Source organism: Pristis pectinata, chromosome 24 (genome assembly GCF_009764475.1).
Source record: "Pristis pectinata isolate sPriPec2 chromosome 24, sPriPec2.1.pri, whole genome shotgun sequence".
Classification (NCBI taxonomy): domain Eukaryota; kingdom Metazoa; phylum Chordata; class Chondrichthyes; order Rhinopristiformes; family Pristidae; genus Pristis; species Pristis pectinata.
The window spans coordinates 17,413,843-17,440,172 of NC_067428.1; the positions used below are offsets into that span (position 1 = coordinate 17,413,843).

At 41.1% G+C, this 26,330-nt stretch overlaps 2 protein-coding genes across 3 annotated transcripts; both read left to right on the forward strand.

The window, feature by feature from the left end:
* Window positions 1-2,672: 2,672 nt before the first annotated feature.
* LOC127582489 (proteinase-activated receptor 3-like) lies at window positions 2,673-16,653 on the forward strand. 2 transcript variants are annotated; one of them, XM_052037791.1, is made up of 2 exons: window positions 2,673-2,784; window positions 12,042-16,653. In XM_052037791.1, the coding sequence occupies exons 1-2, from the start codon at window positions 2,703-2,705 to the stop codon at window positions 13,076-13,078; spliced, it is 1,119 nt and encodes a 372-aa protein (XP_051893751.1). In that variant the 5' UTR covers window positions 2,673-2,702; the 3' UTR covers window positions 13,079-16,653. The 2 variants fall into 2 exon arrangements, with proteins under 2 accessions (XP_051893751.1, XP_051893752.1); XM_052037792.1 differs by having other exon boundaries at window positions 2,709-2,784; window positions 12,045-16,653.
* Window positions 16,654-20,023: 3,370 nt separating this feature from the next.
* On the forward strand, window positions 20,024-23,270 carry LOC127582486 (proteinase-activated receptor 3-like). The gene is made up of 2 exons (XM_052037786.1): window positions 20,024-20,153; window positions 22,114-23,270. Exons 1-2 carry the CDS (start codon window positions 20,072-20,074, stop codon window positions 23,247-23,249), a joined length of 1,218 nt encoding a protein of 405 aa, XP_051893746.1. The 5' UTR covers window positions 20,024-20,071; the 3' UTR covers window positions 23,250-23,270.
* Window positions 23,271-26,330: the final 3,060 nt, after the last annotated feature.

Consider the following 26,330-nt stretch of genomic DNA (forward strand, 5'->3'; position numbering starts at 1 on the left):
AGACAACAGCAAAACATATGTCAGGCTGCTGGTTATCGATTACAGCTTGGCGTTCAACATCATCATCCCCTCAGTACTAGTCAACAAGCTTCAAAACCTGGGCCTCTGTATCTCCCTCTGCAACCGAATCCTCGACTTCCTTATCGGGAGACCACAGTCAATGTGGATTGGTAGTCACGTCTCCTCCTTGCTGACAATCGACACAGGTGCACCTCAAGGATGCGTGCTTAGCCCACTGCTCTACTCTCTCTACACAGATCAAACGGCATCTATAAATTCGCTGATGACACCGCTGTTATTGGCAGAATCTCAGATGGCGATGAGGAGGCGTACAGGAGTGAGATAGATCGGCTGGTTGAGTGGTGTCACTACAACAACCCCGCACTCATCATCAGCAAGACCAAGGAATTGACTGTGAACTTCAGGAAGGGGAGATCGGGCGAACACACATGAGTATTCATTGAGGGGTCAGTGGTGGAAAGGGTGAGCAGCTTCAAGTTCCTGGGTGTCAGCATCTCAGAGGAACTATCTTGGGCCCAGCACATTGATGCAAATGAAGAAGATACACCAGCGGCTCTACTTCATTAGCAGCTTGAGGAGATGTGGTATGTCACCAAAAACTGTTACAAATTTCTACAGATGTACAGTAGAGAGCATTCTAACTGGTTCCATCACTGCCTGGTATGGAGGATCCAATGGTCAGGATCAAAAGAGGCTGCAGAGGGTTGTAGACTCAGCCAGCTTCATCACGGGCACAACCCTCCGCACCACTGAGGACATCGTCAAGAGACGGTGCCTCAAGAAGGCGGCATCCATCATTAAGGACCCTCACTACTGGGACGTGCCCTCTTCATGTTACTACCATTGGGGAGGAGGTACAGGATCCAGAAGACCCACACTCATCGTTTCAGGAATGGCTTCTTCCCCTGCGCCATCAGATTTCTGAATGGTCCATAATCCATGAATACTATTTCTCTTTTACACTATTTATTTATTTTTGTAACTTACAGTAATTTTTATATCTTGCACCGTACTGCTGCCACAAAACAACAAATTCCATGACATGTGTCAGTGATAATAAACCTGATTCTGGTTCCCTCATCTGAATCATTAATTTAGATTGTGAACAGCTGGGTCCCAGCACCAATCCCTGCCTCACCCCTCCCCATTTGCTGCAGCCTCCCAATTTGAGATTGAACTGATTATTGCTCCACTCTATTTTCAGCCCATTAACCAGTCCTCAAATCCATTCTGGTATATTACGTCCCATTTCAGGTGCTATAATCTTAATAAATAATTTATTGAGTGGCATCTTATCAAAGGCTTTGACCAAGCCCAAATATTCTGATAGTTGACCTCAAACTATCAACCTCAAAAAAACTCCAGTAGATTTGTTCAATGTGATCACCCTTTCAGAGATCTCTGCCAATTCTATCAATTTTTTTTCCAATGGATATGTTATCACTTTCTTAATAATAGATTTTGGTGTTTTCCCTCTTGCTGATGTCAGGTTAGTTAGTCTATAATTCCGTTTCCCCTCTCTCTCCTTTGCTCAATAACAGGATTACATTTACTACCTTTCAATCTTTGGGAACCCTTCTATAGTCTATGGAATTTTGGAAGACAATAATGTATGCACTATCCCTCTTGCCACCTTCTTCAAAACCTTGGGATGCAGGTCATCAGCTCCTGGGAATTTGTTGGCTTTTAGTCCCATTAATTTCTTATTTCTCTCCATTAATTTCTTAGTTCTTCCCATTAATTGCTTTCTTAAACTGATGCTAATTTCTTTATTGCCCCTCATTAAATCTAGACTCCACTATTACTGGGAGATTTTCTGTGTCTTCTGTGAAAACAGAGACAAAATATTTGTAATTTTTCTGCCATTTTCTTATATCCCTGTAAGTCTCAGTCTCTAAGGGGCTCACGTTAACGTTTGCTAGTCTTTTTTCTTATCACCTATCTATAGAAGATTTAACAATCTGTTTTTTTATGCCTGTGTTTGCATTCTACTTTCCTTTTCCTTAACAATACTTGAAACTTCTTCTGTTGAATTCTGAAATGTTCCCACCTCTTAAGCTTTTCCCAACTCTTGGTAGAATTATAAGTCTTTTCCTTTTATCTAAATATTGTCAAATCTTGAAAGCCATGGCTGAATCACTTTCTGTTGAGATTTTATTGCCTAAATAGCAAAAAGTACAAGCTACGTGTTGTAAATATTTCAGCAAGCCAAATGTAAATGAAACTTTGGAAGATGTTTATCAACTGTTGCCCTAATTACCAAGTGTCTCCCTGGATTAACATTTACAGATGTTGTTTCTTTTGAAAAAAAATACAGCTTTCTCATTACTGATGCAAAGGCGTGGAAAGGTGACATGTTAGAAAGCACTGCATCATCTAACCAATTAGAGATTTGTTGCAATGGCCATCTTATAAATTGTTTACACTTTACAAAGAGACAAGGTTAAATCGGAGATATTTACTGAGTTATTTTCATCTAAATTTGCTTCAGAATTTGGGTCCTCATGCTCTGTTTGATCCTTGCCTGTTTTCAGCCTGTGAAGTAAACTATTATTCAGTGCAAATGTGTAGGTCCCACAGTGTATTTCCTGTTTGATTATATCCAGACCATATAAAGCAAGCACGAAGGTTATTAACAGCAGACAGTTACTCACAGCTTGTTGGCAGACATCTCCATTACCATGGCTCTGCTTGCACAGTGCCAAAGACTCATCCTCTTTACGCTTTTGCTCTCATCTGCTATGCTCAGTCAAGTAATTAAAGGTAAGATTTAATTATTTATTTTGCATCTTTCCATTTGTATTATATTTTGCTAATATCAGGGAGCACAAATTCTCCCTGACTCTCGAACAGTAATTATACAGGTTCTGTCCAAAGGTTTTCATTGCTTGCCATTGGTTTGGGCAGAAGCATGCAGGTGGACTATACCTGCCACCCTTCATGTGACACTGGTGTTGTGGATAAAGAGCAGATTAAAACAAATACTTGATTTTCTTTTCATAGCGACAAGAAAAGGCATTTAAGCCCTCAGACTGGGTCCTGAATTTAATATAGTCCCTCTGTAGAACAAATCATCTCTCTCTATTCTATCAAGTCATTTGATTAGACTGCTCTTTATTCTTCGAAACTCAAGTGAACACAAACCTGTTCTGTGTCCTTATTTGTGTAGATCTCAGCTCCACTTATTTGGTACCCTCATTTGACAAAAATTTGTCAATCTGAATTTTGAACCTTCCAACTGAGCCCCAGAATCCACAGCTTTTTGAGAAGGGAGAGTTTCCCTTCTTTGAGAAGGGAGAGTTTCCACTATTCTTTGTTTGAAGAAATTCTTTCTGATTTCACCTTCGAACTTATTTTAAGTCTGCACCAGAAGAAATTTCTTCTATTTATTCTATCTACCACTCATTTATCATTTAAAACATTTTGATAAAACATTCCTAATCTTCTGAATGCAAGTGAATAGAATCTTATTCTGTGTAATTACTCATCTTTACCTAACTCCTTTAGCTCCAATATTGTTCTGGTGAACTTACTCTACATTTCCTCTGAGCTCAATACATCTTTCCTTGATGTAGTGCCCAGAAATGTGCTCTGTGACTCCAGATCAGGTCTGACCAAAGCCCGAGGTAAAAATCAGTCTATTTTGTAATGAGAAGCTCATCCCCATGTTTTAACTCTAGGCACAAGTTGCAATCACTGTGGTAGAGTCACCCTGTAAAATAAAGTGCTTGATCTGCTTAACAGCTCGTTCACTGGCAGTTTTTAGGGTGGCACAGTGGCACAGGTAGTAAAACTGCTTCCTCACAGCTCCAGCAACCCAGATTCAGTCCTGACCTTGGGTGCTGTCTGTGTGAAGTTTGCATGTTTTCCCTTGTGCATTTCCTCCAGATGCTCTGGTTTCCTCCCACATCCCAATGACGTGTGTATTGGTAGCTTAATTGGTCACTGTAAAGTGCTCCTAGTGGGAGGAGAGTGGTAGAATCTGGGGAGGGGGTTGGGAAATTAATGGGATTGCTATAAATAAATTCTTGATCATCAGCGTGAACTCAGTGTGTCAAAGGGCCTGTTTCTGTATCTGAGACTCTATAAATCACTTAAAAATTGTTTATTCAAGAGAACATTTTTCTAGATTACATTTGTAGTTCAACTAGGTTCAGACAACAAATAAATATTGGAAGATGTATAATTAGAGGAGGCGATGTGTGCAATGTCCCTTGAGGATGAGTCAGCTGGACCTCACTGGTAATGGGAGCAAAGTAAACAGCTAGGAGCACTGAGAGTCAAGCAGTAGCTGTAGAGGCAAAGGGGTGGCTGAGGTTTCAGGTCGAGACGCTGCATCCAAAGAGTGTAGGGGGAGGGTAGCTAGTATGTAGAAGTGAGAGGGAGGGGTGAGACAGAGACTGGTAGGTGATAGGTGGACCCAGATGAGTGGGTGTAAGGTGGGGAATGATGGGGAAGGATGGAGCCAGGTGGGAGAGGGGGTAGTGTTGAGACGGAGGCTGGTAGGTGATAGATTGAAACAGAAGTGTGGGGAATATAAGGCAGCATCTGCAGTCTCTTGTGTCTCCTAGAATTGACTTGTGGCTTGTGCTGGGTTAGCTGGTCTCAGCCAGAAGCTCCCTCAGTGCTGACTCTCTGACAGTGCTGTGCTCCCTCGGTACAGGTGAAGAAGGCATTTAGCATGCTTGCCTTTATCGGTCAGGGTACTGAGTACAAGAGTTGAGCTGTCATGTTGCAACTGAATAAGACACTGACAAGACCAGACTTGGAATATTGTGTGCAGTTGTGGTCATTCAGCTACAGGAAGGATGTCATTAAGCCAAAAAGGGTGCAGAAAAGATTCACAAGTATGTTGCAGGACTGGAGGGCTTGACTATAAGGATAGGCTGGGGCTTTTTTCCCTGGAGAGTAGGAGGCTGAGGGGTGACCTTACAGAGGTCATGAGGGGCATGGATAAGGTGAATGGCCACAGTCTTTTCCTCAGGATAATGGAGTCTAAAACTAGAGACCATAGGTTTAAGGTGAGAGGGAAAAAATGTAAAGGGGACCTGTGGGGCAAGTTTTTCACACAGAGGGTGGTAGGTATGTGGAATGAGCTTCCAGAGGAAGTGGCAAAGGTAGGTACAATTAGAACATTTAAAAGACATTTGGACTGGTGCATGGATACAGAAGGTCTAGAGGGATACAGGCCAAATGCAGGAAAATGGGACTATCTCACGTGGGCAATTTGGTCAGCATGGACAAGTTGGGCTGAAGGGCCTGTTTCCGTGCCATTTAACTCTGACTCTAGCTCTTTGATAGTGCTGTACTCCCCCAGTATTGACTCCCCCAGTATTGACTCCCTGGTAGTGCCGTATTCCTCCAGTAATGCACTGCAGCACTACCTCACAATCTTGAGGCCTAACGATAATGCCTCTCTCCGCCTAACAAGATTGGAGGGGAGAGGGAGGTGGGGAATGATCAGATTGAAGTCTTTAGCATGGAAAGTGGATTCATTTGGAGAGATGGAAACTACTTCCTCCACTCAGGAACCAAGAGCAAAGGGGAATAACTTTAAAATTAGAGCTGAACTAATCAGAGGTAATGTTAGGACATAGCTTTTCACAGACAAACATTTGTGAAATCTGGAAATCTCCCTCCCTAAAATGTTTGGGATTGGTTGACGTTCTTGAGATCCACATTACCAGACTTTCTTTCAGTGTTGGGCAATGAAGATCAAGAGCAGGGAAATAGATTTCAGGTTGTCACGAACCAGCAACAAAAGAAACACACTGAGCATGATTCAGTGTTAAAAACTATTTTATTAATCACTACTTATGATAATACGTAAAATAAAAGTAAAAGTGTTAGTATGTTAGAATTCAAAAATGTTAAACCTCGAACGTTAACCCCAAAACTAAACTCTTCGTGTGTGTGTGTGTGTGTGTGTGGCAAAGTCCAAAACTCCCAGTTCCGGAATGGTTCTTAAAGTTCAGTTCCGCAAGCCATAAGGTGAAACATGAGCAAGGGCTTCTTCAACAACCACCGTTGTCAGAAGATAAGACGTAGATGTAGAGAACATAGGGAGAGTAAATACGAAATCCAAATGTTCCACGATGGAACCCAAACGACACTCCAGTGTTTACTCGGTAGTGACTTCCTCACCCCGAAAAGCATCCGAATCGTGGTTGTCCACACACAAATACCTGTTTCCTTCTGCAGGTCAGCAACAAAGTGAACTCCACCGGATTACTTCCAACTTCCATACATGGATTTCAGTGGCAAACACAGTTATTGTTTCTCATCCATCGATAGAGAAAACAAGCAGGCTGGTGTCTCTCTCCCTTCTCTCTCTCTCTCTCTCCTTCTTCTTCTTCTTCTTCTTCTTCAACGTCATTACGTCCTTTATCTTCTATTGACGTAAGCACGCCCCACACACATACACACACACACTCTCTATCTTAAAGGGACTTTCACTGAGTCCGTAACACCTCCCACCTAAAAAAAAATTTTCCCCAAGAAAAATTTAACCGCGCATACAGTTAGTAATGTTAATAATTATCATTCTACACAACAACAGACTATCAGATTAGTACAGATACATGTTTCCCATTTAACATCAGGAAAGACAATCAGCAATCACATTATCTTTGCCTTTAATGTGAGTTATCATGAGATCAAACTCTTGCAAAATTAAACTCCAGTTTAACAGCCTTCTGTTCTTGTTTTGACTCGGCTCAGAAACACCAGTGGGTCATGATCTGTATATACAGTCAATGGTTTCTGAGTGGTGCAAACATATACACTGAAATGTTGCAAGGCTAAAACAAGCGACAGTAATTCTTTCTCTATAGTGGAATAATCCTTTTGATGCTCATTAAATTTCTTTGAAAAGTAAGCTACAGGATGGTCAATATCATCAAGGTCACCCTTCTGCAACAACACAGCTCCTGCAGCTTCATCACTGGCATCTACTGCTAATGAAAATGGCTTTTCAAAGTCAGGTGTTTTGAGCACAGGATGGTAGCATAAAATGGCTTTCAGCTTCTCAAATGCTTCTTGACAAGAATCTGTCCAAACAAACTTTACTCCCTTCTTCAGAAGATTAGTTAGGGGAAGAGAAATATCAGCAAAATTTTTACAAAATTTTCGATAATATCCAACCATTCCCAAAAAATCTTCTAACAGTCCTCGTACCTGTGGGAATAGGGAACTCAGATATTGCTTGAACTTTTGCCTGAACAGGAGCTTGCTTGCCTTGACCTACAGCATAACCAAGATACGTCACAGTGGCATGGCCAAATTCACTTTTAGCCAAGTTAACTGTAAGGTTAGCCTTGGAAAGTCTTTCAAACAACCTTTCTAACACAGAGATGTGATCTTCCCAAGTATCATTCCCAGTCACTAAGTCGTCAATGTAGGCATCTGTATGTTTTAACCCATGAATCACTGAATTAATCATTCTTTGAAATGTTGCAGGAGCATTTTTCATTCCAAATGGCAAAACATTGTATTCATACAATCCAGAAGGGGTTACAAAGGCTGAAATCTCCCGTCCTCTATCTGTTAATGGAACACACCAGTACCCTTTTAATAGGTCAATCTTTGTAAGAAATTTTGCCTTTCCCACTCTATCTATGCAATCATCCACCCTAGGAATAGTGTAAGCATCTGACTTCGTTACAGCATTCACTTTCCTGTAATCTGTGCAAAATCTAACAGTTCCATCAGGTTTAGGTACAATAACACAGGGCGAACTCCAATTTGAAGTAGAATGTCTAATAATATCATTTTCCAACATGTATTTTATCTCCTGATCAACAAGTTTACTTTTTTCCACATTCATTCGATATGGGTGTTGTTTGATTGGTTTTGCATCCCCAACATCAACATCATGGGTAATTATCGATGTTCTGTTTGGAACATCTGGGAACAGATTTTTAAATTTTAGAATTAATTCTCTCATCTGTTGTTTTTGTGAAACTTGTAAATGGTCCAACTTTGTTTCAAGGTTCTCCAGGATATTTTGGTTTTTTAGTTTTGATGGAACAATATTTGGTCTAAATTGGTCTTCCTCAACATCAACATCAGACATTCTAGAAACAACCTTTACATCATCCACCAAGACCACCACTGAATCCCTCTCATAATAAGGCTTTAGCATATTTACATGACAGAGTTGTGTTTTCTTGCGTCTATCTGGTGTTTTGATTATATATGTTAGATCAGTCACTCGAGATTCAATAACATAGGGTCCAGAAAAACGAGATTGCAAGGGATTATTTTGGCTAGGGAAAAATACCAACACCTTTTGCCCCACTGCGAATGTCCTAGGCCGAGCACATCTATCAAAATATGTCTTCATTCTTATCTGGCTAGTTTTCAAATTCTCTCTCGCTAGCTGGCAGACTCTCTCCAACCGAGTTTTAAATTTTTGGACATAGTCCAACAGACTCAAGTGCACTTCTTCATTAACCCATTGCTCTCTTAACAACTCCAAAGGTCCTCTCACCCTATGTCCAAATACAAGCTCAAACGGACTAAATCCTATTGACTCCTGGATTGATTCTCTAACGGCAAACAAAAGTAAATGAATACCTTCGTCCCAATCCTTTGTGTTTTCAAAGCAATAAGTCTTCAGCATATTTTTGAGAGTAGAATGAAATCTCTCCAGAGCTCCTTAAGATTCTGGGTGATATGCAGATGATACAATCTGCTTTGCTCCCAGCTCATAGACTAGTTGTTGAAAAATTTTTGACTTAAAATTACTACCTTGATCAGATTAGATTTCTTTTGGCAAACCAAACAAGGTAAAAAATTTTAAAAGAGCCTTTGACACCGTCTTGGCCTTAATATTTCTAAGGGGTATTGCCTCTGGAAATCTAGAAGTGGCACACATAATGGTTAACAAATACTGATTTCCAGTCTTAGACTTTGATAATGGGCCAACACAGTCCACAATCACCTTTGAAAAGGGTTCACCAAAAGCAGGAATTGGCTTCAAAGGAGCCACAGGGGGTTTTTGATTTGGTTTACCTACCATCTGACATGTGTGGCAGGTTTGACAAAACATCACCACATCTTTTCTCAAACCAGGCCAATAGAATTGTTTCAAGATCTTCCCTACAGTTTTATTCACACCAAAATGACCACCCAAAGGCATACTATGAGCCAGGTTTAAAATTTCATCCCTATAAACTTTTGGAACAACAACCTGATGAATAACTTCCCATTCCTCATTAACAGGAACATGAGGAGGTCTCCATTTCCTCATTAACACTCCGTTTTTGACATAATATCCAATTGGCACTTTTTCAATCTCCTCCAACTTTTCCACTTTTACCTCTTGCAAGGACTGATCTTTAACAACGTCTCCTAAACCTTTTTGATTTTTAATTGCCTGAAAGCAAGCATTGGGCACAGCTTCCTTCCTTTTCTTCAAAAGGGCACAATTAGATATCACATGGCCAGGTTTCTTATGGTAATAACAAGTACGCTCAACCGGTTTCTCCAGCCCTGGCTTCTTTTCATCCTTCCCTTTTTGATTACCTCCCAATTTAATCTCCGGTTTACCTGGATTGTCCTTGTAACTCTTTTGAAAGGTTTTAGGTTGTCCCCATTTTGATTTATGGGTTAAAGCATAATCATCTGCCAACCTAGCAGTTTCTTGTAAAGTTTCCACTGCCTTTTCATTTAAATATGTTGTTAATTCAGCTGGAACACATCTTTTAAAGTCTTCCACTAATATCAATTCTTTCAATTTATCAAAATCCCCATCTACATTTTTAGCCATGTACCATCGTTCAAAACATATTCTCTTTCCATTGGCAAATTCCATATAAGTCTGATCTGCAGATTTCCTCAAGTCTCTAAATTTTTGTCTATAAGCTTCAGGTACCAATTCATAGGCCTTCAATATAGCTTGTTTTACCTTGGTATAATCAGCTGCATCCTCAGCAGACAAAGCAGAATAAGCTTTTTGAGCTTTACCTTTAATCACACTCTACCATAAGAGCCCATCCTTTCCTTGGCCAGTTTGAACTCACAGCAACCTTTTCAAAATGTTGGAAATACTGATCAACCTGATCTTCTTCAAAAGGAGGGACTAATCGAACCTCCCTGCTGGCTGAAAAACCATCATCAGAATCAGATTCCAAACTCTTACGCTTCATTTGTAACTCATGCTGCCTCTGTTTCTCCTTCTCCTCACTATCCAGCTCCATCCTCTTCAATTCCATCTGCTTCATTGCTAGATCAGCCTCTATCTTCATCTGAGTTATCTTTTGTTCGGCCTCTAATTTCTCTCGTTCAGCCTCTATCTTTAACTGGGTCTGTTCTCGTTCAGCCTCTAATCTCTTTTGTTTGGCCTCTAATCTCTTTTGCTCTCGTTCAGCCTCTATCTTTAACTGGGTTTGCTCTCGTTCAGCCTCTATCTTTGCCAGCTGCACCTGTGCCTCAGAAATTGCTATTTCACTGCCAGGAAACTGTTTTAACACTTCCTTCTCAAACACCTTCTTTTCCACATAATGGCCAGCTATCAGTCTCTGAATATCTGCCTTTCTCATAGACTGCTTTACTTCTGTAAGGTTTAGCCTTGTAGCAATCTTTATCAGATCATCCTTTTTCGCCACCTCCAATCCCTTTTGGGTTGGTGACTCCAAAAATGCTTTAATATCCATTGCTGCTGGTTTCCACACACACACAAGCCAATTAAAAAGAATTTATCAGACCTCCCTCAAAAATCTTTGGATTGAATCCCGAACGAATCTCGTCAATCTGGGGAACGATCCCAGACGACACTCGTTAATCTTTGGATTGGATCCAAGATGAGCCCCCAATTTTGTCATGAACCAGCAACAAAAGAAACACACTGAGCATGATTCAGTGTTAAAAACTATTTTATTAATCACTACTTATGATAATACGTAAAATAAAAGTAAAAGTGTTAGTATGTTAGAATTCAAAAATGTTAAACCTCGAACGTTAACCCCAAAACTAAACTCTTCGTGTGTGTGTGTGTGTGTGTGGCAAAGTCCAAAACTCCCAGTTCCGGAATGGTTCTTAAAGTTCAGTTCCGCAAGCCATAAGGTGAAACATGAGCAAGGGCTTCTTCAACAACCACCGTTGTCAGAAGATAAGACGTAGATGTAGAGAACATAGGGAGAGTAAATACGAAATCCAAATGTTCCACGATGGAACCCAAACGACACTCCAGTGTTTACTCGGTAGTGACTTCCTCACCCCGAAAAGCATCCGAATCGTGGTTGTCCACACACAAATACCTGTTTCCTTCTGCAGGTCAGCAACAAAGTGAACTCCACCGGATTACTTCCAACTTCCATACATGGATTTCAGTGGCAAACACAGTTATTGTTTCTCATCCATCGATAGAGAAAACAAGCAGGCTGGTGTCTCTCTCCCTTCTCTCTCTCTCTCTCTCCTTCTTCTTCTTCTTCTTCTTCAACGTCATTACGTCCTTTATCTTCTATTGACGTAAGCACGCCACACACACTCACACTCACACTCACACTCACACTCACACTCACACTCACACTCACACTCACACTCACACTCACACTCACACTCTCTCTCTCTCTATCTTAAAGGGACTTTCACTGAGTCCGTAACAAGGTCCAAATCAACTGTACTCAAACCGAATGCCTAAACAGGGTGAAATGGTTGAAGAGGCATTCTGGTTCCTATATAACTAACTTACAAGACAGAGTTTTCTGTTCCTATATGACTGAAGATAAAAGCATGTTTTTATTTAAAATTACCAGCTCGTTTTCTGCTTCCAACACAGAATATGATTTTTTTTAGATCATTCAGCCTTTTAGGTCTGTTCCATGGGTCAATGGAATCCAAGCTGAATTGTATCTCCGCTCCTACTACCTGCCTTTATGTGCCTCAGTTCCTGTATCTGACAAAATAAACCCTTTATTTGAAAGCTGTCCCAGCATCCACAGACTTCAGGACCAGAGATCTGGATTTTAAAAATGAAGAACTCAAATGCTGACATTAAAAAAAACTTTCTATTTTAGCAGATAGTCCGGGTTTACGGAGCTTCTGGTTTTATTCTAATGGTACTACCAATGTACTGAATGATTCAGCAAAGAGTCATCTGACCAGTTCCATTACCACAGTGATGATTCCGGTTATTTCAAGCATCATCCTGATTATTGGGCTCCCGGCCAATGGGCTGGCCCTTTTAGTTCTGGCCACCAAGGTCCAACGAATGCCTTCCACTATCTTCCTGATGAACTTGGCCACAGCTGACCTTCTCCTGATCCTGGTGCTGCCGTTCAAAATCCACTATCACTTTCAGGGCAACAACTGGCTCTTTGGCGAAGCGCTGTGTCGGATGATAACCGCCTTCTTCTATGGGAACATGTACTGCTCCATCCTGCTCCTCACCTTCATCAGCATCGACAGATACTTTGCTCTGGTCCATCCATTTTACTCCAAAGGCTTCAGAGACAATAGGCTTGCTGTGGGTGCCTGCTTCATGATTTGGGCTTTTGTTGGACTCATTATGATACCGTTTCTTCTCCGGAAGCAGGTGCACTCATTCCAGGACCCAGACATCACAACCTGCCATGATGCCTTGCCAGAAGAGTTGGATTCTGATTACTTCTTCTATTATTTTGTGTGTTTGATTGCTGTTGGGTTTCTCATTCCTTGTCTCATTACTATATTTTGCTACGTGTCTATAATCAGGGCATTGCTCATTAGTGACGAGCCATTTGGTCAAGCTATAAGGAACATGGTGTTGGTGCTGGTCGTGTATGTGGTGTGTTTTGCCCCGAGTAATATCATCCTACTCATTCACCATTCTGGCCTTCACTTCATAGACACCAATCACCTCTATCTGTATTACATGACCTGCCTAATGCTCAGCACCCTCAATAACTGCATTGACCCATTCATCTACTACTATGTCTCTGATGAGTTTCGGAATAAAGTGAGAAGTGCAGTCTTTTCCATGAAAATGAAAAATGACAATTCAAGAAAAACAACCCAGCCACTGGTCCAGTCCAGCTCCTCCTCAGCAGCTGACAGTAAGACATCAAGCATCTGACCCAATGTTTGAGCACAAGACTAACCAGTTAACCAGAGTAATTTTTGAAGCAAAGCTCTCGATGGCTTGAATATCAGATACAAGAAACTCTAATATGGTGTTATAATCTTCTGAAAGGTTAATCAATTCTGATCTCGACTAACGTTTGGTGGTTAGACACTAATCACTAATCTCACTGCAATAAGTAAGGGTGAATTTAGAAAAAATCTCCCATTAGATTAGAAGTGCGATTAAAGGTGAGGTTCACATAATATAGGCTTTGAGTCGACAAATTGCAGACACCAACAAGTAATGTGCAGGTGGACGTGAATAGGATATGGTGAACTGCGTAACCACTGATACACCACTCAATGTGGTCAAGTGAAGTGGTGGAGAAAAAAAGCAGAGTTTCCGATGTTTAGGATTGATGCAGGTCATTAATGACGTGCACAGGATGACATAAACCTCATGACTGTCACTGAAAGAGCCATCGAATCATAGCATCATAGAAACAGGCCATTCAGCCCACCATGACCATGCTGACCAGTGGGCATCCATCTGTATTTATCCCATGTTCCAACAGTTGGTCCATAGCTTCCATGCCTAGGTGATTAAAGTGCTCGTCTCAAACTTAAATGCTGTCAGCAACTCTTCTCCCTCCAACGGTGTATTCTGATACTCACCATTCTCTGGGTGAGAAAGGTCCCCCTCAGATCCCCTCTAAATCTCTTATCCCTTACCCTAAACCTATGTCCTCTAGTTTTAATCACCTCTGATAAAGGGAAAAGTTTCCTTCAGTCTACCCAATATACATACTTCATAATTTTATATACCTCAATCATGACTCTTCTTAATTATTCCAGGGAAAACAGACCTTACTTCTCCATTTTCTCCTCATAACTAAAATGGTCCATTCCAGGCAACATCTGTTCTGCACCTAATCCAGTGTTGTTGCATCTTTCCTACAGAGTGGTATGCAGTACTCCAGATGAGGTCTGACAAATGTTTTATAAAATTGGAGCATAACCTCCCTGCTCTTGTATTCAATGTCCAAATCTTCCATTTCTTAGCGCATTTCACCATCACATCAATATCACCCTGTAGCCAAACACTACCCTCTGCACTGTCAACAACTCCACCAATCTTCATGTCATCTGCAAGTTTACTGATCATGTCTCCTACATCCACATCCAATTCATTCACATACTGTATATTACAAACAGCAAGAGTCCCAGCACCGATCTCTATGGAACACCACTAGTCAAGACATCCAATTACAAAAACAACCCTATACAATCACCCTCTGTCTTGTGTTGCCAAGCCATTTTTGGATCCAGTTTAGAATCCAAAATACCAATTTGCCCTGGATCCCATGGCCCTAACCTTCTGGAACAGTCTCCCATGTGGGACCTTGTTGATGGTCTTACTGAAGTCCATGTAAACCATATCTACTGCACTGCCTACATTAATACACTTTGTTACCTCCTCAAAAAATTCAGTTAGATTGCTCAGACATTATCTGCCCTTGACAAAACCATGTTGGCTATCTCTGATTATTCCTTGCCTTTCCAATTGATCATTTGTCCTGTCTCTCAGAACTTTTTCCAATGATTTCTCAACAATTGATGTTAGGCGGTACAAACTGTAATTGTTCTAAATGCTTACATGCCTTTTTTTTTAACTCAGGTGCTAACCCAACTGAAATAGAAGAATATAGGGAAAGTAACTGTAAAAGAAATCTGCCCATTAACTTCAGTGTGAAAAAAATTGTGAGATGTTAGGAGATGTATTGAAAGTGAATGAATTTCACTCAGTTGTGTTGTGACTCATATACACACTTGCCATGTCCAAATAGTGACCTCCAGTTTGTGTGGCAGTGGCCTCTTTCACTGCAGTGTTACACTGCAGCATGTCTAGCCAAGGACAGTAGTAGAGGGAGGTGTCTGTGTGGACTATGGTGAGCTGCAGAACATAAGAACATGCAACATGGAAAATAGGAGCAGGAGTTGGCCATATGGCCACTCATGCCTGCTCTTCCATTCAAAAAGATAATGGCTAAATCTGATCCAGGCCTCAACTCTTCTTCACTGTTTGATCCCTATAATCCTGAAGGAAAATACCACTCTTGGCATTTGGAAGGAATTGGAATGCATCTTACATTCTGTACCATAACGTGGAACATTGGAGGCCTTCCTCTGGTTTTCCATCCTCATCGCAAAGGCATGTGCATTGGTAGGGGGTTAATTGCCTAGTGTGGTGCCAAAATCCAGGGGCAGTTGAGAGTCATGTGGAGAGAATAAAATGATATTAGCATAGGATTAGTGTGAAGGGGTGTTTGATGGTTGGCACAGACTTGGTGGTCTGAAGGGGCAACTTCCATGCTGTATGACTCTATGATTCTATGATACAAGTTGTACAGAGTGTGGTTGTTCCTGTCACTCCAGATAGTCAGTACCTTAGCTCATTTGTGTTTATCTATGAGTTTGAGAGTATGGTTTGTTATTCAACAGAGGAATATTGCCACTTTGTTCCAGGCACTGGTTTTCTCAAAGGATTTTCCTTGACTTCAGAAGGCAGGAGAGTATTGTTTCTCAAGGCCTTGATTTAAACTGTAAGCCATACATTTCTTAAATAGTAAAAGCAAAAATGGTGAAAGGTCTAGTTGCTATGCCGAGGGAGACGAGTGATGAAATGCTCCCTTCAAGAACTGATCATGTCAGGGGTTGTCAGCATGGGTTCCATTACATGTTCAGTGTCAGCAAAAGCTTTCATCCTCATGGAGACCCAGAGATTAGAAAAGGTCTCGTCAGTTTAACCATAAGCTAGAAAGAATAATATGTTAATTAGGAATATCATTCTAGGGAACTACATCATCGCTTTCATTTATCTATGTAATGCAAAATTTGTGGATTTTCAAATGCGGCAAAATGTATCAAATTGCCTATTTGTAATGAACGTTTGAATTTATTACTTGGCTCAGAATTGTAACTATTATCACGCAACCATCATTTGATGTAAGCTATTAATTGTAAGTTAAACATTTTTACATGTACTGTCTCTTTAATAAATCCATGATATTTGATTTTCAGAGTAGAAGAAACTTATTGATTCAAGGAGCAAGTTACAAATCAGCGCACTTTCAATAACACTGGCTGAATGGTGCCATCAGTGATACGCTAGTCTTTGGCTCTGGTAGAAGTAAGGCCTGTCCAGTTGCTCTCTTCTTCCCAGAACTTTCGTTTACTGATTTACAGGGTGTAGATGTCATGGATAATGGCAGCATTTATTGTCCATCCCTCGCTGCCACTGAACTGGGGAGGCTGCTAAACATCAATCACATTGGTCAGCCAGACTGGGTGAGGAGGGCATTGAAAGACGTTAGTGAACCAGTCACCATCTGGTAGTTTCATGGTTATCATTGCTGAGATAAGGTTTAATTCCATTTACTTAATTACCTGAATTTATTTCCCCAGCTGTGTGGTGGGATTAAAACTCATGGCTCTGGATCCATGGTACAGTGCTCTGGCTGTGAGTACAGTAACTTAACCATTACACGACTGCAGTGATAAAAATGTAGCCACCAACAAGTCAGGCCAGGGAGCATGTGATTGAACTGGAGAGGGTTCAGAGATATTCACCAGGCTATTGCTGTGGATGGACTGTTTCAGGTATGAAGAAACACTGGATAGGCTAGGTTTTAAATGGCACAACTTTGTCACTCTCTGTCCGTGAGCACAGATGGCATAGAACCTTCTCTCTTACCTCAGAATGCCTCTGGCAGACCAGTGCTGTAACCTTGTTCACTTCTGCGTAAAGGGGTTAGTAAGGGGATGCAGGAGTGGAAGTGAGTGGGCAGGCAGAAGGAGCTTGGGTGCTAGGGACACCTATCCCTTTCCTATCCCTCCCCTTCCCTCCCCTTCCCCCCAGTACCCAAGTCACCCATTGACAGATCCATGAAACAAGCCCTTCAGTCCATTACATCCAAGCTGACCATCACGTACTATCTATACAAATCCATGGTCCGTGGCCTTTCTATGCCTTGGCAATTCAAGCACTCAGGTCTAGATACTCATTAAATATTGTAGGAGTACCTACCACCTCCTCCCACTCAGGCAGTGTGTTCCAAATTCCATCTATCATCTGGGTGAAAAAATTCTTCCTCAGGTGCCTGCTAAACTTTTACCCTTTACCCTAATCCTATGCCCTCTAGGAATCTTCTCTCCATAACTCTGCTATGGGGAAAAGGTTCCTACTATCCATCCTACCTATACTTATCATCTATATCTATATCAGTTCGCATTTCACTCTCCTCCGAACCCAGGAAAACAAATCTGGCCTATCCGGTGTCCCCTCATAACTGAAACAGTCCATCCACAGCAACAGCCTGGTGAATATTTCTGAACCCTCTCCGGTTCAATCACATTCCTCCCATGTAACAATGTACAAAATCTGACCTGAACCTGAACAGCAATGGTTTGGATGTCCAACTCTAACCCAAACCAAACACAGATAGTCAGACCCCATTGGCTCAGGTTGGGTAGCTGGGATCTAGATCCATCATCATCCATTGTGACTGAACACCAAATGCAAAAGCAAGACAACTTCTGATGCTGGTTTGCAAACTGGAAGGCTGAGAAGTGGAAGGAAGTGTCAGCAAAAAGAAAATTCCACCCAAAGCCCTGGGATCCAAGCCAAGCCATCCAACCCACCAGAGGTAGTATCTACCAAAGGTGCTGCCTCAAGAAGGGCAACATCAATCATCAAAGATCCCCACCATCTAGGCCGTGCCATCTTCTCACAGCTACCATCGGGCAGGAGGTACAGAAACCTGAAGTCCCTCACCATCAGATTCAATAACAGCTGCTTCCCTCTGACCATTCAGTTCTTGAACCAACAGACACAACCTTAATCACTAGAGTTTAGCAACACTATGACCACCTTGATCACCTTGCACTAAAATGAACTGTTTTTATTTTCTAGTTGTGTTCTTTGTTGTAAAAATTGTTTAATTTATGTTTAGTTTGTGAATGCTGCTTATATGATGCTATGTGCCTGTGCTGCTTCTGCAAGTAAGTTTTTCATTGCACCTATGCATGCATGTACTTGTGCAGATGACAATAAACTCAACTTTGACTTTGCCTTTGTGTTTCAACTTCTAAATATCTTTCCCCCAGTTCCTTTGTTCCTCTGGAAATCAAAAAAATGCAGATTAAAAGTAGAGAATTCTAGAAATACTCAGCAGGTCAAGCAGCATCTGTGGGAAGAGAAACAGTGTTAACATTTCAGGTCTAAAACTCCTTGTCAGAGCAGTTGTTCTCTGCAACTCATTTGCTCCTCTGTTCAAGGTACACAGTTACCCCAAAATCCAGTATGTAGGTCACGCCATTATATAAGGCACTCTCCCTTTTTGGGGACTATAATTTTAGGAAGCTTCTTTTTTGGGATTAAAATAACCTAGCTTTTCCCTCTAAACTTTATGTTCATGGAAAAAAAATCAATTAACGTTTGAAACTCTACATACCCCATTAATAACGTATTTGCTCTATGTTAGAAAAGTATAAATAATCATGAAAAATAGACATTAAATTCTATCAAGTTTAAATACATTAAGTGAACACACTAGTGTTAATGTCATCACGTAATCCATGATAGCCTCTGAAAAGTACCCATAAAGTCTACTTATACTGTTTCCTTAGAAGTACATGGCTTCCCTTTCCTTTCTAACAAAACCTAACTTCACATTAATCTGTTGTAAAATTTATTTGTCAATTATATGCCAGTTCTTCAAGTTTATTGTTTTGTACACCCTCTCAGGAATAACTGGCATAATCTACACATTTTAAAATTAAGCTTACGATTCCCTCCTGAGAACAGTGGTGATCCCAGCATCAGTCCCGGTGGAATACTATTTCCCACCATCGACAAGTCTGAGTAACTATTTTTGCCTCCTCTCTGCCCTACTGCCATACTTTAATCCAATACCCCTGCTTCAATATAGCCTTGTGTTCCATTCTATGTGCATCATTAGATTAGTCGAAAAAGTAAGCATCTCACTGGCTACCGTGGTGACTCCAAGTGCAACACACCACTGGTACTGAGCTATTGAGACAATGCTGGGGTGCCATCCTTGACTCTGTCTTCAAGTCCTAGGTTTATCATAAATCCACAGTCTGTTTCAGTGAGAGGTGCAACAAGTGAGCCAAGCAATGACCAGGTGGCTATGGTTGGCTGCTGCATATATCCTAACTTGCACTCAGCCCCATTTTCCATTGGCCTGCATTTGCTGATCTAAATCTACTTCCATTAAATATCACCTTGATTTTAAAGTGCTTCCCCTCATTTTCCAATCCCTGTCAAGTTCTCAACCCTACCTATCTCTACAATATTCTCCAGTTCCAAAGCCTTCCAAGATCTCCATGCTCCCCAATTTCTGACATTCCCATTTTACCATTGGTGCCCATGTGTTCAGCTGCCAAGCACTTAAGCTCTGTAACTTTTCCGTTAAACCCCTCCACCGCTTTCTCTTTACTCATTCAACATGCTCCTTAAAACTTGGCTTTTTGACCAACCTTGGATGGTGTGGTTTAATCTCTCCTTGTGGGGCTTCTGTCAAATTTTGTTAAATAACACTCACTTTGGGACATTTTGCAACGTTGAAGTTATCTTGGAAATACAATTGTAGCGATTGCCCATTTACTTATTGTGAAACTGCTAATTTTCCGTTTGATGCAAAATACATCCAATGTAATAAAAGTCATTTGGAAGAATCAAGAGCTCTGTGAGCTTAGTTCCCGCCTCTGCTCATTCCTGGCCATTAAGGGAACCCTGTGGTTTCCGAGTGTTTCTGTGAGCTGTTTGATAAGATGCAGCATGAATGTGATGAAAGGGAGGATTTCTGCAGTCTTGTGATTATCTCCCACAATAAATAGGGGAGAGGCACCAATAAAGACCCTCATGCCAGTCAGTCCAGAGTCAAACTGTCTCTCTGAGGACAAGCTGCACTGATCTGCACCAATGGCCTGGAACAAACCCTCCTGTACACTCGCTGTCTCAGCTATCTTCCTCCTCTGTGCAGCACTCTGCTCCTCGCAGGAAGGTAAGACTACACACTGATATTTCAGAGCAGGCAGTATATGCTTATGGTTAAAACTGTTGGAGAAGATTCATTACCTTCTTATGTTGGCCTGTGCTTTTTTGCTGAGATTGGTTCAAAAATTGCTCAAGTGCATTAGTTAAAGTTGGAAAGCAAAGTCAAGCCACACTAGACCATATTTACCTTAAGACTAAACTCTTCCTGAACTAAATTCTATTGAATGATTGTATTTCCTCCAAGAAATGCGAAAAATAAATAAAAGGATTAATATTAGATTAGTGTAAAGGAGTAATTGATGGTTGGTGTAGACAGTGGGCTGAAAGGTCTGTTTCTGTGCTGTATCTCTCTATGACTGTATGACTTTATGACTATGCTTGATGGTGAGTGTGTAGAGGGAGCTTTACCCTGCACCTAATCTGTTCTGTTCCTCCCCTGGAGTGTTTGATGGGAGAGTGTTAAGGCAGCTTCACTCTGTATCTATCCTATGCTGTCCCTGCTCTGGGAGTGTTTAATGGGACAGTGTAAAGGGAGCTTTACCCAATAGGTAACCCATACTTTCCCTGCCAGTCTCTTTAATGGGACAGTTTTGAGTAACCATTACCCTAGACTGAAACTGTGCTGTGCCTGAAATGTTTGTTGGGACAGTGTAAAGGGAACTTCAGTCTCGAGCTAACCCGTGCTGTTCCTGCCCTGGGTATGTTTGATGGGACGGTACAGAGTGAGCTTTGTCCTGTATCTAACCTATACTGCCTCTGCCTTGGGCATGTTTGATGTTGCCCACCCTATTCATTGAGTCAATGCCTCTGCTTCTAAGGGAAAGCATCTGGATGCCTCCTTAATGTTCTTAATGTGGGAAGGATGTCAGGACCTAGAGGGATTGTAGATGAGATGTGCCAAAATGGTCCCAGGGAAAGGGACTTCAATTATGTGGGAGGCTAAGAAATTGGCAGTTTATCCCTTAGAGCTGAGAGCTAAGGGGAGGTTTTTTAAAAGGTGCCATCAATCCTTTAACTTAGCAAAGGCAGGAAACCTGGAAACTAGATGGTACTGAATTAAAGTGATCCTTATTATATTATGACCTCCCAATTCACTCTATAAAGTAGATCAATATTGAAGTGAAATCAGATCACCATCACTTTACTGAGCAGCCGAGCAGACTGCAATGCTACACCCTATTCTTGCACTTCTGTCTTCTGTACATCTCCCCATTGTCTTGCACTATTTCAGTGCCATTCCCTTGGTTTTATCTTTAGCTGTTCGGCATAAAAATCTAGATTCACATCATCCTTTTCATCGCCTTTTCTCCTTTACTCATATACTTGATGACCTGGTGAGGTGGAAAATGATAGCTTTCCACAGGCCACCAGGTACAGGGAACACTGCAACCAACATCATCATATTGGTGACTGACTGTCAAATGACGTCCCAGTCAACAGAAGCCATTGACAGTCTACTCCATATCACTTTGCTTTACAAGGCAGATCTTCACAATCCACTCAATCTGCGATTCCCCAACAGTCCTCAGCCTTCTTCCCCACAGTGTTCCAGTCATCCCTTTTGGCTTCGTCAGCAATTGGCTACCATCCCCCATGTCCCCGAGACCTACTCATTCATACAAATGTCAAACAGTGGAGCACTCAGCACAGGCACTATGTGCCAAAGGGCATCCTCCTGTTAGATTCCATGATTCTAGCTCCCTGGGTAACCTGCTATCTATACTCTGCCATTTTAGAAACACTCATTTACCCCTACTCTTTTTTTTATTTTGCTCAGCAATTTTTAGCTACCTGTCCTTCTCCTTTTCCAAGCTAGGAGGCAATAAAATGATCTGAAAGACACTCTGAGCACTGAAGAATCTAAAGAGAGAACTAAAGCAGAAAAAGGCAATGAAAGGAATTAGAAATACTATAGCTTTTATTGACTATCATTCTAAACATCAATCTCCCCTTGTCTTGTTTCGAAGGCTCAGGTAGTCAAGACATTGGAAGAAGTCTAGGCTTTGTTCATCCGTCGCCAAAAAACCATTCTGATTTGGATGAGAGTGTCTTAGATAAATCAGCCAAACATTTCCTGACCACAGCTATTACGACAGCAGTGACCCCTGCTCTTTATATCATCGTCTTTGCCTTTGGTCTCCTTGCCAATGGGTTGGCTATGATCAATCTCATTACCAAGGTCCAACGAGTGCCTTCCACCATCTTCCTGATGAACTTGGCCGCAGCCGACCTTCTCCTGATCCTGGTGCTGCCGTTCAAAATCCATTATCACTTACAGGGCAACAACTGGCTCTTTGGCGAAGCGCTGTGTCGGACGATGACCGCCTTCTTCTATGGGAACATGTACTGCTCCATCCTGCTCCTCACCTTCATCAGCATCGACAGATACTTTGCTCTGGTCCATCCATTTTTCTCTAAGCGCTTCAGAGACAATAGGTTTGCTGTGGCTGCCTGCTCAATGATTTGGCTTCTTGTTGGACTCTCTGTGTTACCGTTTCTCCTCCAGAGGCAGGTGTACTCATTCCAGGACCCAGACATCACAACCTGCCATGATGTTTTGCCAAGAACCATGCAGCAAAATTATTTCTTCTATTACTTTGTATGTTTGGTTGTGTTGGGATTTCTCATTCCCTGTCTTATAACTATATTCTGTTATGTATCTGTAATCAAAACACTGATGATGAAAAATGCTAAATATGCCAAAGCAATAAGGACCATAATTCTAGTGCTGATAGTATATTTGGTTTGTTTCACTCCCAGTAATACAATCTTGCTCATCCACTTCTCCCAGTATCACCTTGCAGAGAACAACCACCTGTATTTATATTATGTGATCTGCTTGGTACTCAGTACCTTCAACAGCTGCATTGACCCCTTCATATATTACTATATGTCTGATGACTTTCGCGACAATATGAGAAGCATTATATTTTTCAGTAAGGAGAAGAAAAGTGAGGATTCCAGAAAAACATTCCTTCATACAGATAGTACATCAACATCAAAAATTATAGCATCTAAATGGGAGTGTTCTAATTGGAAAAATTCAGAAAGGTTTGGATCTAAAGAAATTATTGGGTCCAATAGAGAATTCAAGGAGAAGTGAAATAAACTCATGAAAAGACAAGCAGTATTCTGATTTCTGTTAATAGAGACATTGATTGCAAGAATAAAGAAGGGATTTATACAAAATGTTGCTTAGGTCACAAATTGAGGATTCTGCACAAATTGGGCTTTCTTGTTGACAGGACATTAAAGCAGGAAGATGCCTAAAATCTATGATGGAATATTTGGAAAGATGAGATTACTTCCACGGATGCAGAGATTGTCAAGTGTAGATTTAAGAGTTTTTAGAATTACAAAAGATATTTATTAGCTGGTAAATAATCAGATAAAGACTATAAACATTTGTAAAGTGGTGGGCAATATGTGCTACTCTTCCCAGTTACACCTACTGTACATCCCATAAAATGTACTAAGCAGGCTATGGGGAGAAGCATTTAACACCCCAGATCAATGGCTTTTCAACAAAGCCCCAACCCAATTCGAGCATCATTGAACTGAAACATTAAATTTGATTCCTTCATGCATGCAGAGTATTTGCAACATTTTATAATTATATTTCAGACTTCCAGCATTTGACTGGGCAGTCTTGGAAAAAATGCTTCCTCTGGTTTTAAGACAGTGATTTTAAATTATCACAAAAATGAGCAAAAAGTTTTACAGGCATTTCTATATACGTTGAGAATTGCAAATTTTGTCTCGGAGGGATGGAAGCAGAAACCATTCCATCTGTGAAAGGTAAATGAGATAAATATTTGAAGCAGAGGAAAATAGACGACTAAAGGGATAGCACACAGCAGTGGGATTAGTTCGGAATAGATACCAGGCTTTGGGGAATATTCACAGTGCTGGAATTAATTAAAGGAACGTTACAGGGTTGTGGGCAGAGAATACAGCAATAGGATTAGTTTGGGATTGGTACAGGACTTTGGGAGTATGTAGGGTCTTGGGATAAATTTTGGGAATGATACAAGCAATGACAGGAGCAGTGGTCCCAGACTGGCACTGATATCTAGGAAGAAGTCTATCTAGGAAGATCAGGATATTGGTATTATTTTGGAATTTTTATGGGAGTGGGGGGAGAGCATGGGGCAGTGGGATGAAATTTAATTTTGATAAAGGGCTAGAGAGAGAGGGTAGTGGGATTTGATTTGTATTGTTCTAGCCCTCTCTCATGCAGTGAACCTATGTGGTTCTAACTTTATAAATTTATTGCTCATATCTGTGTTAGTTTGTCATGTTATTGATGGACTCTTGAACTACTAGTGTCAGTCTGATATATTTTTCCTGTAAATCTTTCAGACTGCTTTCTGAATTTACTTCTGAACTCCTCATCTAGGGCTGTGAGTTTCTGCACTTTGTCTGGTCCTTCACTTGTGACAAGACTCCAGCAAAGAGCAAATCCTCACATCCACAGTTTGAGGGACTTTCATGTCTGCAGTGGTGCTGGATGTCAAAATCCAGTCCATGTAAGCCATATCTGAGGGTCAGTATAAGTCTTACCAAAGGCCAAGCTGTGAAATGCAATTCTGTCACCAATCCCTGGCTAAGTGTCTAATACTAGCTATTATTGTATGTGCATTCCCATGAGGATGCCCTTGTTAGTCCTGACAGCTTTGTGATGCAGAATGGTGAAATGAAATGCAAGCCTTAGCAAACAAAGTCGGCCTTTCTCTAGCTCAATAACCCAAAGAGAGTTCAGCTGTTTTTAGTTTAATACTCATTTGGTGCAAGTGCGCATTGGGAACCTGCTATAGGGCAAACATGTAACACACAGCACAGATAAATTTTGGTTTATATTGACCAAGAGGACTCTGCAAGTGGACATGAAGAAAGAGAGGGTGGAGAGAGAGAGAGAAGGAGAAAATGGAAAGTGCAGCAGAAAGAACATGGAGAAAGAGGTGGAGCCTAGAGTATCACAATCCCAGGGACCTCAAGAGATGAGGAGGAGGTCCCATTTGTGCACCACCAGGATACTTTGATCCTTTTTTCTTAGATTCCCTACTTCCAATAACTTTACACAGTATAAACACAGAACACTGCTACCTCAAACTGAGGAAACTAAAGTGAAAAGAATCTCAACGATTTAGAGTTCTTCAGAACTAGATGAGCTTTAAATAAAGCCAGATGCAAACACCTTCTCTAACTGATCACTCTGATTTTTCTCATTGCATTGTATTGGGGTTTCACAAAATGAATTTTGTTAAAATTTGCATTACATTAATATGAGCTTATTCATTTTATGTAAAAGCTATTGTTCTGTAATATTAATAAATAGTTCTCAAATCCATTTCTACCCTGGTCTCATGTTTCATTAACATAATTTCTCTGCAGTTTTGTTTCACCTCAGTGAGGGTGGGAATAATTCCACCAGAGTGAGTTCAACTGCTCAGATTGTTCAATCAAGAAAAAAATTAGCCGACTGCTTCTATCATAAGGGCAGTGGACCAACAAAAGTCCAACATTCAGAGGCTTGAGCCTTTTCAATAGCATTTCAGGTGTGGGGAGATTTACTTAGCAGATAAATGAAGCTTTTTTCACTGAAGTTACAAAGGGCTGATATTATTAGGTAAGGCATCTAATACTTTTTGAATGGAAGTATTGACAGGAAGGAGTATTTAGTCCTGCTCCTTTTGACATACTGCCAAGAAAGTTAGTCCATATTATCCCAGGAGCCCCTTTGTTCAGCATTCTCAGACCAGCTAGTTTTAATTAATGGAGATATAAGAGACTGCAGATGCTGGAATCTGGAGGAACAAACAATCTGCTGGAGGATCTAGTGGGTTGAGCAACAGAGGAAAGGAATTGTCGACCCAAAATGTCTATAATTCCTTTCCCTCCCACTGATGCTGTTTAACCCATTGAGTTCCTCCAGCAGATTCTTTGTTGCTCTAGTTTTAATTAACATTTTGCCATCCTGACTCACACTGCCCTTTGTCACCAACCCCAATCCCTGCAAAACACTAGCACCCCATACCCCACCCACTGATCTATTTCCCCCATTGTCCCAATAGCCACATTCCCAGAATCTATGAACCTTTCAATAACCAATTCCCTGAAAATCTGACTTCCCTGATTGCCCTGACCCCAACCTCAACTATCCCTGGCCATGACCCCAGTTGCT

Excerpts from the sequence above, each read along its gene's own strand:
- LOC127582489 (XM_052037791.1), top strand. The coding sequence starts at position 2,703 with ATGGCTCTGCTTGCACAGTGCCAAAGACTCATCCTCTTTACGCTTTTG. Across the intron at positions 2,785-12,041 it reads GCTCAGTCAAGTAATTAAAG|CAGATAGTCCGGGTTTACGG; the intron begins GTAAGATTTAAT and ends TTTCTATTTTAG.
- LOC127582486 (XM_052037786.1), top strand. The coding sequence starts at position 20,072 with ATGGCCTGGAACAAACCCTCCTGTACACTCGCTGTCTCAGCTATCTTC. Across the intron at positions 20,154-22,113 it reads ACTCTGCTCCTCGCAGGAAG|GCTCAGGTAGTCAAGACATT; the intron begins GTAAGACTACAC and ends CTTGTTTCGAAG.